We start from the raw sequence: 16,649 nt of genomic DNA on the forward strand, positions 1-16,649 counted from the left end.
GACACATCAGAGAGATATTGGTGGAGAGGAGTGGCAGATGAATGGAGCAGGAGAGGGATTGTGGAAGACAAAAAAGTGAAGGAAGCATAAAAGGAAGAGACACGCACTCACAGAGACGACACACGGATGGAGAGGGAGTGAGTCAGAGTTTACGTCAGTCATGTTTACGTCAGTGATCAGTCAAGTCTGTTCACACACTGAGGGGGCCAAACAGACGCTAAAGGTGTTTTAACAGCACTGTGAAGCATCTTTAAAGGGTAAAAACAACAACAACAACAACAGAAAAACTAATATGCACTGTTGTTCAAAAGGTTGAAATTGCCTGCCACAAAAACTTGCCTGGCATAGTCAGATGTGTGAGAGGACTTGTGTGTATTTTGAATGGTCTTTAGTGGTGCAATGTAACTAAGTAAATTTACTTAAGTACTGTATTTAAGTGCAAATTTGAAGTAATTCGACTTTACTTGAGTCTTTTCATTTCATCCCAATTGATACTTTTACTCCATTTTGTTCAGGAAAATATTGTACTTTTTACCTCACTACATTTATCTGGGATCTTTAGCTACCTAGTGACTTTACGAATTAAGATTTATGCACGATTCAAGATAAGACTAGTGTACAAAATAGGATGTTTAGTTATAAATTTAACTACCCAACAGATTATACTATTACAGCTAAAATGATTGGACGGTTAAGCTAATCAATTAGCTGAACGACACCAAATTAATTGGCAACTATTTTGATAACTGTTTAAGTCAGTTTCTCTTGTTTTTAACAGTTTTTAATTTTTGGGTTTGTTTTTTTTTCCTTATTTTTCTTAAATGGGTACTTTTCATACTTCAAGTATATCTCTTGATTTTACTTTCTCGTATGTAACATTTTTAAAGCAGGACTTTTACCTTTAACAGAGTATTTTCACAGTGTGGTATTAGTACTTTTACTTAAGTAAAGGAACTGAATATTTCCTCTACCAAAAATGGTTTTTGATGCTTTTACATTGCAGAAAATCCTCTTTACAAACAGATGTTATTTTATGTGAAGGGCTTGTTTTATATGTGGAGAGTAAAACGTTGTATGATGGTTCAACCAGAGTGACAGCTGAAAGAGCTGAAAGAGACAAAGATCCCTCTGAGCAACAATTCAAAACGAACAGAAGAAATCACCATTCGATGGTAAAAGAAACGGAAAGCTTGGCATCACAATGTGCGCAGATTTAAAAAGGACCGTTAGGTTCCTGTTTCAGTGTTAGGTGCCCAAAAATGCTGATAACAAGCTGAGATAAACAGGCAACATGTTGCTTTAGCAAAGCGGCTCTTCAAACTCCACAGTAGAAACAGAAGGTTACTCTCAGGTTAGCACTACTGGAAGTGGATCAGGGAACATCAGCTAAACATATAGCGGACTGACAAATCAGTTTAAACCTTTTATATCTAACCACTGATTAGGATGCTGAGGGGACAAAGTAAAATGGCTTTACAAAAATGTTACATCCTTTTTGCACCATTATGGGTCAATAATGATCAATGGCCAATTTGCTTTTCTAGATTCGAAAATAAATTCAGTTCTAACAGTGTAAAGAAAGTTTTGATCATTTAATTATTCCTCTTTTGGGGTAAATAACAGGCAAAAAGGTAAATAACACTTGGTGTCTGAATTATACTGTTTTTAAATCTTTGATTAAATAGCCATTATTAAAGAAAAGAAGAAAAACGTGAATGAAACGAATGATTTCAAACTTTTGAAATGCAGTGTATTTACCCACTTAACCATCCTGCAGAGATTTTTAGTTTTAGAGATTTCTGCCTGTTGGTTATTTGACAGCTTCAGTGATTAGTTGGTCAAAAGAAAATGAATCGCTAACTATTTTGACAATCAACAAATTGTTTCAGTCTTCTTTTTTTAAGCAATAATGACAAACATGTTCTGGTTTCAGCTTCTTAAATGTGAGAATTTGCTGCTTTTCATTATCATTTATGATGTCAAATAAGGAGTCTTTGAATATATCGATATAAATATATAGACCACAAGTCTGTATGTTTACAAAAGCAAATAGGAGCTACTCTGAAAATGAATAAGCCAACACCAGTTTGATTATTATTCCCTGCGGTACAAAAACCCCCATGATTTAGTAAGATAAATAAAAACAGATATCTGCTTTTGCAAACGAACCTCTGATATTGAGGTGCCAAAAAGTAATAAAAAGATGTTTGGATTGCAGAGATGTCTGCAGAGACCTGTGCAATGCTGTGCACACCACAAATAAATCCGTTTCACTGCCACTGTATTAAGTTGGAGGCAGAGATCTTATCGACCAACACTCAGCTGCCAGTTTATTATTAGGTGCAGTTCGCTAGAAGAAATGCAGTCTGATAAAACAGTCCTGCAACACATAACGAGAGGTGTTTGTTATTTATCCTGCTGTCATTTATATGAATGGAGAGGACAAAATAATACAGCTTTATGCGGTTAAAAAGAAAGGGGGAGAGACAGTGTGGTTGGTCATACGTGAGCTCTTGTGGTCCTTCTTCCTGTTTCTCCTCTTGCCTGTGGAGCTGCGGGGGCTGGTGGGAGCAATGGGAGGGATGGGGCAGGGCAGCGTGCTGCTACCCTGGCTGCTGAAGCCTGAAGTGGCTGTGGAGGAAGGGGAGAAGCCACCACTCACCAGAGCTGAAAGAAGACATAGCACTACACATATCAAAAGCCTGCTACATTTAGATTAAACCACATCATGATGACATTTTATTTACGTCCACAGCAGCAGCAGCACGCGCTCATGTGAACATGCAACAACAGAAAGAACTGTGGTAACAGTGTTGGAGTAAACGTCTTGGAAAAGATTTAACAAACGCGCTGAAGAAAAGGCTCCTGCTATGGTGTCTCGCCAGCAGCAGTGCTGTCACAAGTGATAACTTACATTTGCAGTGGTCCTGCTGGTTGTGTGGGTGGCTTGGGCTGCTCCATGTCTTGCTGTGGCTGGCATGTGGGGGATGGCAGTAGTTGCTGCTTTGGTCCCAGTGATGATGGTTGCTCTTCTGCACTTTTACTGCAGCGACACAAAGGCAAAAACACTTTTCCATTAAATGAACCAGATCCACTCCACTTTTTTGCATGTTTCTAAATTCTGCCCCATGAAATCACGCCTTCATTCCCATGTCTAAATTTGTACCACGCCACACAGTGCCTGGAGGATAATTCAGAGCGGGGTAATTGATATTTAATGTTTTCGTCATGGTACACTAGATTAAACCCTGTGGTTTAATGTATTGTGATGAGCATCTGAGAATCAGTTAGACACAAAGAGCTGAACTGGCTGAATGGGTTGGAAAAAAATCTTACTTTTACTTGCAAGGTTCCAAAAAGTTAAGCGCAAACTGGAGATCATTTTTATCATTTCATTTTCAAAAGATCTCGATGCAAAAAGAGTCGGTGTCAGTTGTGCGCCGGGCATGATGTTGTTGTGTTTAGCAGGAAGTGATTCTGGCTGTTGGGAGGCACGCGGCCTGAACTTGATTGAGCTCAGCTGAAAGCCTGATTGCTGATGATGCAGGGTGTCTGTTTCTGAACCTGACTGGCAGACAGTTTCGGTCTAAACACGTTACATTTAAATCCTGTGTGATTCATATTCATGCAGTTTTTACTTAGAAACTCTGTTGACTTAATTTAAAAAATCCACACACACAAAAAAAATCACTGAGGGTGGAATTTTCCATGGTAGACATTTGTTTTTACATATTATAGTTTCAGAGGTCTTACTGTAAATATTTATGTAACTTTATACAAAACTTAAAAATGTAATAAGGGGCAAATACATTTTTTTTAAAAAAAGTGGAGTTAAGCTAATTAAATTTAAAGTGACTATTTGCTAAGATGTAAAAAAAAAAAGGTTTCTGATCATTCATCATTGTTAAATGATACATTTAGTGTTATCCATTAAAAATATGCTGGAATAATTTCATAAGAATGATTTTTTACTGTCTAAAACTATGTTTTACAAAACGGTCAAATTGACCTTTCATGGTAAATGTAGTGATGCTAAGATAATAAATTCCCAATATTTACGAAATTTAAAAAACAATGTCTATTCACTGTTGCTAATACTATATATTTTATGTTATTCCATCATATATTTGATGAAAGGAGTGAAATCAGAATGATTTTTCACCGCTGCTGAGATGTTTTCAAAGTACTGTAGCTGTAAATATACAGAATAAATATGTGGAAATAATACTGGCACTGGGATACTACTAATTCCATGCTAACACTGATATATGTTGGTGAACTTACATATTACAAGAATTATAAGAGTACAAGAGTAGATTTTTTTTCTTTGCTATGAAGGGCCACCTTAAACTGTTTATAAGAGGCCTATAAATAAAAAAATATATAGTATTGATTTTTTGTTATTATAACCCCAAGGAAATAAATAATGCAAAAATATATATTTCTCATCCTTTTTTTAGTGAGGACATGAAAGGCTTAAGCCTGTATAAAGTAGAGCTTTTAATCAAACTATCTGTGACGCATTCAAAGCGAAACAACTGACCTCCTGCATGACACACACCTCAATAATTAACTTTCTTTTACATATTCATGCAGCTAAAATTGTCACAGAGTGTTACATGTGACAGTAATCCTTGCTGCTTCATTTGCAGGGGTCTAATCTCCAACAATTTGCTCACACGGATGGAGGATTTGCTGGGAACATGGATGACTGCAGTAGCGCCTGGGACGTTTGCCATGTTCAGGGAACCTGGTTAAATCCAACCAGTATGTAAGCAGAATACTAACGGGAGAACCCGCAGCTCTTTCCGGAGAACCAGTGTCTATCGGACTCATCAAACCTGTGAGGCTTTGGCTCTGACGGCTTATGTTAAGCTCACCTTGGGGAACCTCTCCAAGAAATGGTGTTTTCGATCAACGCCGGTGGAAAGAAACATTAACTCCTAATCTCTCAGTGGCCGTATCAGTCTTATTAAATCCCCAGAGGAGATTAGACAAATTGCATCTTATAATCATGTCTTATCCCAGGGGGAGAGAAGCTGTGAAAATATCGTTTTATCATAAAACCATGGTGATGTTTTCAAGGGGAGAATCATAGAATAGAAATTTCAAGAAGATACGTCTGTTATTTTAAAGCGAGGCAATGCCGGAGCTGCACTTTTAATTGAGACATTTCAGCGGTAAACAGGAGACAATAAAGTTAAAATATTATTCATTTGTATGTAGTCTTCAAAGGATTTACAATGATTATTCACCCCCAGATCAAAAATACACATCTTTCCTCTCACCTCTAGTGCTATTTATCAATCTAGATGGTTTTGGTGTGAGTTGCTGAGTGTTGAAGATGGCATCCGTAAAGATTGTCTGCCTTCTCTTCAATATAATAGAACTAGATGTGCTTCTCAAAGGGCCAAAAAAATACATAGGAAAAGCTCAACAGCAATAGATAATCCAAAAAACTTGTTGTGAGCAGTTTCATGTAGGAACTATTTTCTTTCTGCCAAACTACACTCGGCAGCTATCACTACGCAGAGGGAACTGTGCATCTACTGCTAACTCACCTTGCACCACTGAGCTGGCTAACCTTACAGCTCAGCCGAAGAGGACGATATTAATGTTTGCATCTCGTGCTGTCACAAGCACGAGCCTCTTGTCCATGAAAAGATTCACGCTTCTTTCTGTGCAGCGAAACAGTCGGTGTGTGTAGTTCAGTAGAGAGACAGTTCCGACTTGTGTTTTCACAATACTGAAATTTTGGACTTTAATGCAGTATTTTGAAAATATTGATATACAGAAGCCGGCCACTTTTGAGACCAAAAAGCTGATACTGAGGTCGTGTGTGCGTCAATTCACTATTGGAGGAGAAAAAAGAGCAGGAAAGTATTATTAATAGTGTCAGTACTGAGGAACATTAGTATCGAAACCATTTTAAATCTTCAGAATTCAAATGTATCGATGAATCAGTATTTTTGACAGAATTAGTCCCTACATGAAACTGAACACAAGAAGGTCTGTGGATTATTTAAAATAACCTGGTCATTATTTACGGAAAGAGGCATTGCTGTTGAGTTTTTCACTTTTTTTTCTGATTTTTTTTTTGACGCTTTGCCGAGTGCCATCTAGTTCAATTATATTTGAGACAAGACAGACATCTCTGTGGCCGATATCTCTAACACTTGTAACAATCTAGATTGACAAATAGCACTACAGGTAAGGGGAAAGTTATTTATTCTTAATTTTGGAATACAATTTCCCTTTAAGCCTGTAAAAATGGAAATCAAAATAAATCAGTAAATAAGGATTTAAAAAAAAACAAATGAAAGTTTGGTAAATAAAACTTAAAAGACTGGATCAGGGCACAAAGAAGAAACTGTAGATAAAGCGTTCAGTGAACCGCAGGGAATTCTAAACTACATCTTATTTCCTTTGTCATGTTGTATGATTCCTCACATGCTCACATGTTAAGGAGCCCCCGCAGCTGCTGACCCATAAATAAGTCTGCAGAACACGGCACGAACATGATCTCTGACCGAGAAAGTGTTTACAGTATTTGTGTGTGTGTGTGTGTGCGAGTGTGTGAGTGGCTTGTTGGTATGCATAAGAGACCGAGTGTGTGCCCAAAGGCAAAGGGGTTGTGGCCGGCAGCGTACACACAGACACACAGACACACAGACACACACACACACACACACACACACACACACACACACACACACACACACACACACACAGACACACACACACACACACGCTGATTCACAGTACTTGGTAGAAGGCAGCTGGGAGCAGCCAGGCTCTTTACAGCTGTAGGTAGAGCGGAGTCACAATACATATGGTGAGGACAACACATTGAACTGCAGCCTGTATATTCTCCACAATATAAACACAGAACTACCTCAAAACATTTAAATGCTGCAGTGCTGAAACAATTAGTCCGTTAGTCAACATTGTCCTCTGTAAGTCTTTTGCATTGCGCTGCACATCTGCATAATTGCACTTGAGCGTGTCCTAAATGTTTTTGCATAGTTTGCCTTACAGTTGTGACACTAATTTTACATTTTTTTACATTCTGAAAAACTTTACTGCGCACACACACACTGGGCGACTACGCATATATGTAAATATTTATATGTTATATGTTTTATATTTAGGTGGTGTAAGTACTCAGATGCTTTACTTAAGTAAAAGTGTCACCACAACCAGTTGCACCACACTGCAACTGAGTTCCATTTCATACTTAATGGTTACACCGCTTTTGTTACAATTATGTTGTTTTGTCCAGTGGGGTCCAACCCAGGAATCGAGCCCCTCCAAAGGGTCACAAGAAAAATCTAAGGGGTCAGGAGAAGATTAAAGGGAGCATAAGAACAATAAAATAAAAAAGTTTTAATTGTTAAACCTTCTTTAAAATTGGCATTTTGCTAAATATTAAAAAATAAGTCTATTGTAAACCAAATATCTGACAAAAACAGGCTATTTAAAGACGTCAGGTTGGGCATTTTATGGCTAAATAAATAATTTACTATTTTTATGTCATCAATTACAGTTGCAGCCCTAAATGATCAGTTTGTCTGAAGTCATTTATTCTTTTACAGCAGATTCTCATAACACTCTGATATCTTATTCTGTTGCAAGAGATTTGCAGTGTTTGTTGTGCCACCTCCAGGACAAACAGAACACCAGCAATCACAGAAACATTTTCCTTGTTTCATTTGGGCCAAACAAACAAAAACGAATGTGTTTAAGCAACAAAGCCATCCTCAACCTTCATTACATACCTGCGTCTTGCGGCCTGACAGGAAGTCTGCTTTGACTGGCCGGCAGAATCTCCAGTTTCACAACATCAGAAGTGCTGGCAAGTAGCTGCGTGGCCTCCATCAGAGAGCAGTGCTCTGTGCTGGTCCCGTCTATAGACAGAAGGATGTCACCTGCATGCAGTGCTCCACACCTGACAGAGTGAGACAGACTGTCAGGAAAGTTTAACAGGAAAGTGTCTGTGGAGCAGAACACTAAGATGTAAGTTTCACCTTTCCACCACGCTGGCTGGCTTTATCTTGTCAATAATAATAACTTGTTTGCTTCTGTATATTGTTGTGGTGAGGCTGATCCCAAGGCTCGACGAGGGACCTTTCACTATCTCCACCAGCAGAGGGCCCGAGGCCTGCTGCACTGCCTCTGAAACAGACAACACATATATGAGAGGCTTACAAGATCACTGGATGCATCTGAAGCCAAGAACATACATAGTATATGTCTCTTTTACAATCTCAATCTGCGATGACAAGATTGTCCAAAAAATTAGCACACTGTCATCAGATTTATTTTACATGCATTTCTTGTCCCTTGATCAGCTGCTGCAAAGACTTTGCCTTTAAGTCCCAGGTGGATTGCATTGCTTTTCCAATGGTTTTGATTACTCTCAAGCACATTTCTCCATATGTTTATTTTAAATTCTCACTGGCATTGGCATTTATCTCTACATAATGAACTGATAACAGGTTCAGATTCAGATAATTTACATGACAGATGGACACTTTTTTTTTTACGAAGGTATCACAGTTCCTGAATATGGTCCTTACAAACATCAGAGAGGAATGACAGGACGCTCATACAGAAAAGAAGATGTAAAGTGTACTGGACATGTTGTCAGAGGAAGAGGTGGATGCAGAGGAGAAGACAGAGCCGACATGCTGCCATTGAGGACGTCACAGCAGAGGCATGTAGGGGGGAGTTGAACCATGCAATCATGCCTCATTTTTGTTTTACATTACTGTTAAATAAATGGCCTAACTGTGAATAGGGGCCATGCCAGAGAGGTGCAAGGTGATAGTTAGAAAGCTGTGAACACAACACTGTGTCACTGGTGTTAATATAATATGAGTTTATTCAGTTAGCTATAGAGGATATTGGGTTATTGTATGTAAAGCTCAATAAGAAAAAAAGAAAAAGAAAATAAGAAAAAAACCCAGTAATGAGTCTTTTTTCAGTCTTTTTAATATGTTTTTGGCTAGGAGCCTTAAATAAGGTCTATGGTTAACACACCTTAAGAGACTGTCATGTTTTGTTCTTCAACATAAAATATTCCAGTAAATACCCAAGTCGTGAACTTAAAAAAAAAAAAAAGGGTTGCTGAATGCGACTACAGAATGTCATCACACCAAACTGCGCCAAACAGCTCTTTTAAAGCCTAGCTTTTACTTCTGGCGATTGCATTTAGGCCTCAAAAATCCTAAAAGTGGCATTCATTTGTAAAGTTTATCTAGCTGAATAAAATGTGTAAGTATCATAAACATTTATTTACCACGGAGCTGATTTTCTGCAATGATCCATGATCAAATGGAAAAATCCCACAGGCTTTTTGATGAGGGAACCAGGGCAAAGCTAGTTTCTGCATCAGCCTACAGAAAAATGTTATCCCTGAGGCACTCCATAGAGAACCAGTTTAAACACCCATGGTGTCATTATGTCATTAAATTCTGCGATCAATATCTACTCCAAAATGTAAAGTAAAAGCAAAAAGGTTGTCTGTTTCCACTTAAAGAATCTGAGAAAACCATGATGTTAGTATTTTTCCCCCCATATTTCTAATTTTTGTCTTATAGTTTGTGAACCCTCTGACTGGTTTAGTGTGGAGGCAGGAGGTCTGAATCCTAAACTCCCACATACAGAGAGATAATGTGTGTCACATGTCCTCAGTGACCTGCCCTATTTTGCACAGAGTTTGTGTTCTTATGAGAGAATTAGTCACCATCACAAAAGAGAGGTAATAATCTATGGTGAGTTTTTGACCCAAAGTCATTATAGATTTGATTTGCTCTGCACACTTAGAGTCAAGAGTCATTTTCACAGCATTAATTGCTGAAAGTGCTTAAAATAATATACAATATGATACAATTTAGTTTTTTGTTTGTCTTGAACTCAGATGCTGCATCCATAAATCCCTTCACAGTCACAATAAAACAAACCACATAAATGTATGTGCAAAATATTGCACATACATTTTACATAACACATACTGCCTACGCCCCATTGGTAAAACATCATGTAACTATTGCACAATCCCTGCAGCCTTGAACAGCATGGTTTAAAAGTCTGATAAAGGAAGGAACAAATGAGTTTTTAAAATGGTTGAATTTCCAGTGGGGAACACTGTAGGATATATGATGGGTCAGTCATTATTCTCCGAGCATGCCTAAGAACAGACTGCTCCTTCATCACTGGAGGGGCTGGCATTCATCCTCCCCGTCATCTTTATGGCGGTTTGCACCATGCAGCAATACTGTTTACTGTGCTTCCTTCAGCAATTCACTGACAGAAATGGCTCCTCTGATACAGAAAAATACTATTCTTTTTTTTTTTATTGAGGTTGAACCTGTCATATTTCAGGAGTGAAGAGAGGTCCACGCACTACAATAAAACACTGAATATTACCCATCTACCCTTTCCCTGTTGAAATTGTGCTCTTGGGCCAGTGTGACTCCCCTGGTGGCGTCTCCAGCATTGACACTCACTCCCATCTACGCAGCCGAACGGCCACATTATTTACCCTCAGAGCAACGCTGCCCTACCATGCCTCCACATATTCCCTGTGTGTGTGTGCTCACCCATGACAGAGACGTCATACTCAATCAGGAACAGAGCTTCCTGGCCGCTCTGCATCAGCATGGTCAAAGCGTCGGCGTGCTTCTCTCTGTTTAAAGGCATCCCGTCCACGCTCAATACTCGGTCTCCGGCCTTCAAAGTGCCCTCTCTGGAGAGACGCAGGAGGAAAAAGAGAAGGCAAAATAATAAAACACAAGCGACCGGCACAAGATGCTCGTAGGAGCGTTCAAGCACCAGTCACAGTAAATCATTAAACAGTTCCACATGAGCGTTTCCTCCCAGGTGAGATGAAGGATAAAGGAGATAAGCGGCCGTAAAGGCTTTGATGGTGAATTATGTTTGCTCCAGTGTTTTGGTGCACTCTGTTTTCATAGGGAAAAGTGAAATGTTGCATTAGCCGCAGGATGAGCGGTGCCCTTTCTTTTTTGAACAGACTCTATATGTGTCACAGCCACAATTTCATACAGCCGCCAGGAAACAGATGGATGATAAAGAAATAATATGACCATAAAGATATTTTACATTTACAAATATAATTCTTAATAACCTAATCGAGTATGGCTGTGGAAAAATAGTTTTAAGGCAGACAGAGATAAGGCATTAGTAAAACATATTCATTGGTCCATACATCATATTTGTATGATGTAAGTTTTGGAGATTTGTAGTTTTTGCTGTTACCTATATTGAGAGTTATTGACATTTTTATTCATATGTATACATATACTCATACATGTATACATACATTTATCACATATATATTATTTCTCTGTCTTATGTTTGCTATTTGGGTTGATAGTCATATTAAATGTAACTTTTTAAATGTGTTACTGTGTGTTGACAATCATGTTTAATGTCGATGTGGATCCCAGGAAGATTAGCTGTGCTCTTGGGTACAGCTAATGGGATCCTAACAAATAAACATCTAAATACATAAAAGCTGTTATGCTGCCTTGCTGTTCTGTATATAATGTACAATCAGGGAAAAGGGGGAAAGAGTAGTCTCGAGTTAATAACAGCCCCAAAACAAAGTCTGTATAGAATGTAAAGCTGAAAAAACCTGACCATGTGTGGGGTCAAGTGTGACGTTTTGACAGCGTGTTATGCGTGCGATCCACCATGGGAGATTCAAAAAGTAGCTGTTAGTGGTTAGCAGCTAACTCAAAGATGAAGAACACAAATGTCGGCAAATTGAGGAAACAATAATATTCGAGAGCTCCTTGCCATTCAAGCAGGGTATGAGATCAGAAACCATATAACTGAGAAGGTAAATGATAGTTATTGAAACATTACTTCCATTGCTGTTGTTTTGAAAGTGCTGCTGACGTATCTGTTTTTGTCACACTAGAGGCTGATGCTGTTGTGTTATATGTCATGTCTGTCATGCCTCTTTTGGTCCTGCAGAGCTGCAATGCAATGTATAACCACACACTGAAGCGGGATGATGCCAACGTCATTTGATTCTGTGTAAAAATGTAAAGGAGGCATAAAGAAGAGATCTCGCAGCGACCCTATAGCACCATCTCTGTGTAAAAAGGTCTATAGAAACATGCATGCACAGGCACATACAATAACGTGAATGGGCTCATTCATGCATGATCATGACACCAAAATAGCTCCACTCGTAAACACACAAACACTAAGTCAACTATCCTTGTTCTCACCTGTCAGCGGGGCCTCCGGGCCTGACGTAGGTAACCACCAGAGGACGAGATCTGCGCCAGTCCTCATGGAAGCCTCCTAAAAAAAAAACACACAGACAACATAAATCAGTGCAAACAAGCTTATTATTTAAACTGAAGGATTTTAGAATAAAATGTGTATGCACCTACCTCTCATGACAAACCCAAAGCTGTTTCCCTCTTTGTGTAAACACACCTCTATGGTTTTGGTTAAGACTCCTGAGGGGTTCTGGACTAAGAGCAGACAGATTCAGAAAATTATTGCCCTGATCCCCTAGAGATACACATAAAACGAGGTATTATCAACCAGAAACCGTTCACAAAAGTTTGATTGTTAGTGTCACTGAGTGTTATAAGTAAGTGCTGAGTCTTGAGAATGAACAAAGCATTGTGGAAAAATGATTAATTCATCTCAGTGGGGAAATTAATTCTTAGTATTTGACCAGTGTTAATGATTTCAGAGAAGTGAGCAGCCACAGTGCAGCGCCCGGGGACCAACTCTGTTTCTGAGGCCAGTGCCTCGATCGGAGAAACCCAATAAGTATTGATCTGGTGATTTGCAGGACGAAAGATGTCTACATGTTGGGGTAACATTGGGGCTAAATTTGGCTGACCATGTTTAGATGTCTAAGTTATTCTGGTCTGCTTCACAAATGTATTGCAGCAGGAAAAATCATTGGCACAGAATGACCAAAACTTTATGACATTTGCATCACTAGCTGCAAAAGAAAAGCCCAAAATATCATTAAAGGGACAGATCACCTCAAAATCAAAAGCATATTTTTTTCTCTTACCTGTAGTGCTATTCATCAATTTAGATTGTTTTGCTGTAAGTTGCTGAGTGTTGGAGATAACAGCGGTAGAGTTGACTGCCTTCTCTTGAATATAATAAAACTAGATGTCACTCGGCTTATGGTGCTCAAAGCGCCAAAAACGTGTGAAAAACTCAATGTGTCTTTTCAGAAATCATTGACCGATTACTCAAGATAACCCACAGGTCATGCTGACCTATATATATACATATATACATATATATATATATATATATGTATATATATATATATATTGCATCACATGCCGAGTGCAATCTACTTCCTAACCCTAACCCACCAAAACAATCTAGACTGATAAATAGAGGCCAGATGATTATATGTAATTCTGATTTGGAGTGAACTGTTCCTTTAAAGACACCAGCCACCCGGCTCATGCCCTTTTTTTCCCACTTCCATCTGAAACACATTACAGGAGCATCAGATCACACCACCTGTCTCAGTAACAGCTTCTTTCCTCAGGCAGTCAGGTTGCTGAACAGTTGGCGCATCAATGCGCATCGCACATTGTTGCAGTATATTGCATGTACTGTATAATTTGCATAATTATTCTCTTGTTGTTGTCTAGGGATGTGTGTCTTTTGTGTAAGGCAGAGAGTCTCACTGAGCACAATCATTTCATTGCAATTTAATACACATGACAATGAAGTTGATGTTGATGTATGAATGGTAAAATACTTCCTTTTAACTCACCAAAAAGTAGCTCAGTATTAATCTAGACATAAGCCTGGTATTTTCTTCTGGTCTGCAGCCATAAGTAATAAGCCTTTGAATCAACCAAATTCCTACCAATGTGCATCTGACACTTATTTTTCAATATTCACACAAACTTCACCTACCGAAAGGAGGCAGCTCGTACTCCACTTCCAGCACGACTCGCTCCCCGATGTTCTTCAGCAGGCTGATGATCTCATCGTGGCGGAGCTTTGACAGGTTGATGCCATTCACTGACTTTATGTAGTCTCCTACATTCAGCTGGTCACTCCTGTAGAAATATATGGACGGATCATCAAGATGAAGACTGAATTACCAACCGGACAGAATAATAGACTGCATCAGGGCTCCATTTTTCCATTCATCTTGCTGAGGAGCTCACTTTGAACACCTACCTGGAATAAAATCTCAGAAAACTGCAGGTTGGCTGCAACTCTCAGTTCTTTTAATCAAGACTCAAAAACTTTTTTGTTTGCCGCTGCCTTTAATTAAATCAAATGATTGATTTCTTTCACTAACTTGTCGTACTCTATTTTAGTTTTTTCTTTTTCTGCTCTTTAATTACTGTTGTATTTAAACATCTTTTTATAATGTGTTTCTTCTGCACTCCGAAATGCACTTTGAAATGCTCAGTTACTGAAATGTGCGATATACATAACTTGCCTTGCTTTAAAACTGTAAAGATCTGTAAGGTGTGAGATGTAGCTTGTAGTAACCCCACAGTGAATTATCAACACCTCTGCAGAGCTTTTTATACACTTACAGATCATTTATTGGTTTCACAGCTCACACCTTTCACTCTCATCTCTCTAAACTCACTGTAAGCTACCTGTTTGTTACACAGGGCCAACCATGGACGCATTACTTAAGCAGGCTTACTGGGAACAGTGGGACCTCAAGTGTCAGGGTCCCCTATGGCCTTCAACTGTAAAATGTCACTCAAAGAGACATGTACCGACAAGTTCAATTAAAATGACCTCAAAGAAAAATAAAAATACCACAAAGAGATGTAAAGCAGCTGCAAAGAGACACACAGAGACTCACAACAACTATAAAAAAAGGGGAACAACAAGCCAAATCAACTACAAAAAGACTCAAAAATGACCCCAAAATCGCTCAAAGCAACCACAAACAGACACTTAATGATACTAAGAAATCCAATAAGACCGCAAAGAGACAACAAACCACAGAGAAATGCATAATGGCTCAAAGATCAATATGAGATGCAAGCGTGAATATTCTGGCTGTTCCATCTGTGTGAGAGAAGCAGAAATACATCAAGCTGCTGGTTGTATTAATTTGTGTCCAAACACAGTAATGATAACTTCATTATTAATCCCTCGTACATACAAAACCAGCTGTGTGAGTGGACGGCTGAAAGCGTCTCCTCTCCAAACACTGACACAGATGATTGTACATGCCGCCTCACATATGACATTCTGAGTCAACACGCTGCTCGTCGGAGGCTAATTAATTAAAGAGATGTTCTGCCCTGCTCACCCCATCTCACCTTTGGGCAACTGCCAATCAGGAGTGACAGCAGACAGAGAAAGACGTCTTGACCAGCAGAGGCAACTGCCGGCCGGTCATCCGGTCCGGTCACATCACGCAGCGTCACTGCCAGTCTCTCTCCTGTCTGTCTGTCTGTCTGTGTGTCTTTCCACCGAGTAAATTAGCTAGCACTTCCATACAAGCATGAACTCAGCAGTGGGAAGACAGGCTGCTTGGAAGAATTAGCACAGTGTCTGTCTCTAAACCTCCTTGGACTTGACAAGCAATGGCATATTTGGCCAAGACATTTTCAGAGGGGCTATGTCATTCTTACAAAACTGTGTGTGTGTGTGTGTGTGTGTGTGTGTGTGTGTGTTACACTTCAATCACACGCTGCTTAATCATTATGAAATATGAGTCCTCCGCTACATTTTCCTTTCGTGTGGTTGATGTTGGAGAAAATTAGTGTAATGGTGTTGACGTCTGAGGAAAATGTGTTTAATTGAATCTTAATTAGTTAGGCAATCTTTGTACAACAATAAAAAAAAAAAAATAAAGCTATTTTGAATTACTACCATCATACAGTGATTTAAACATTAACTGGATTTTTTAAAGGAAAATATTAAAGGGACATTTCACCCCAAAATCCAAAATACATATTTTCCTTTTTATCAGACTGTTTTGGTGTGAGTTACAAAGTGTCGAGATATGAGCCGTAGAGATGTCTGTTTTCTCTCAGGTATAAAGGAACTAGATGGCATTCAGCTTTGGAAGCTCAAAGCACCAAAACAAATTCAGTTGAAAAAATGAACAGCAGTGTTTCTAGAAATCATGACCAGTTACTCAGGATAATCCACAATACTTGTTTTGAGCAATTTCAAGTAGGAACTTTTTTTTTCTACTGAACTACACCCGTCAAACTTATCAACATGCAGAAGGAAGCGTGCATCTCCTACTAGCTTGGCTCAGGCGCCCAGGAAGTGCGCCAGGCCTTGAAGCCAATTTTTGTAGTGACCAAACAGTGTAATTACTCCATCATGTGATCCCCTGTGGCCAAAGAACACTTTTTCCCATTGACTTACATGGTGGAAAAAAAGATGTCTGCAAATCAGTGGAAAACACTTCTTGAGCATCAAAGCCCCTCGGAAATGACTTCTTTTAGCTGTCAGGATTTGACCCATTGGGTCCGATAACATCTCGAAAGTGTAGAAGAGCTTCACCATTAAATCATTTTATCCCCATAACTTCTGATTAACTTAAGTTAGTGGAGTGCCAAATCAGAAGTTAGCTGCTGGACCACGCACTGCGGAAGTAGTGCTGATCATCTGAGTAA

The 16,649-nt window shown here is 39.1% G+C and overlaps 1 protein-coding gene across 3 annotated transcripts in view; it reads right to left on the minus strand.

Moving 5' to 3' along the window:
- LOC121946774 (glutamate receptor-interacting protein 2-like) overlaps positions 1–16,649 on the minus strand; it is a 47,723-nt gene that overhangs the window by 19,164 nt on the left and 11,910 nt on the right. For 2 of the 3 annotated variants that reach the window (XM_042491513.2, XM_088082055.1), the window contains exons 4-11: positions 13,951–14,096; positions 12,432–12,515; positions 12,264–12,339; positions 10,605–10,750; positions 8,028–8,175; positions 7,779–7,948; positions 2,915–3,043; positions 2,506–2,667 (exon numbers count right to left, since the gene is read on the minus strand). In XM_042491513.2, the coding sequence (XP_042347447.2) occupies positions 2,506–2,667; positions 2,915–3,043; positions 7,779–7,948; positions 8,028–8,175; positions 10,605–10,750; positions 12,264–12,339; positions 12,432–12,515; positions 13,951–14,096 (1,061 nt within the window). The remainder of the gene's footprint in view (positions 1–2,505; positions 2,668–2,914; positions 3,044–7,778; positions 7,949–8,027; positions 8,176–10,604; positions 10,751–12,263; positions 12,340–12,431; positions 12,516–13,950; positions 14,097–16,649) is intronic. The other variant, XM_088082054.1, reaches the window with a different exon arrangement.

The sequence above is a fragment of the Plectropomus leopardus genome, chromosome 9, assembly GCF_026936395.1.
Source record: "Plectropomus leopardus strain MGB_pleo_1.0 chromosome 9, ASM2693639v1, whole genome shotgun sequence".
NCBI lineage: Eukaryota > Metazoa > Chordata > Actinopteri > Perciformes > Serranidae > Plectropomus > Plectropomus leopardus.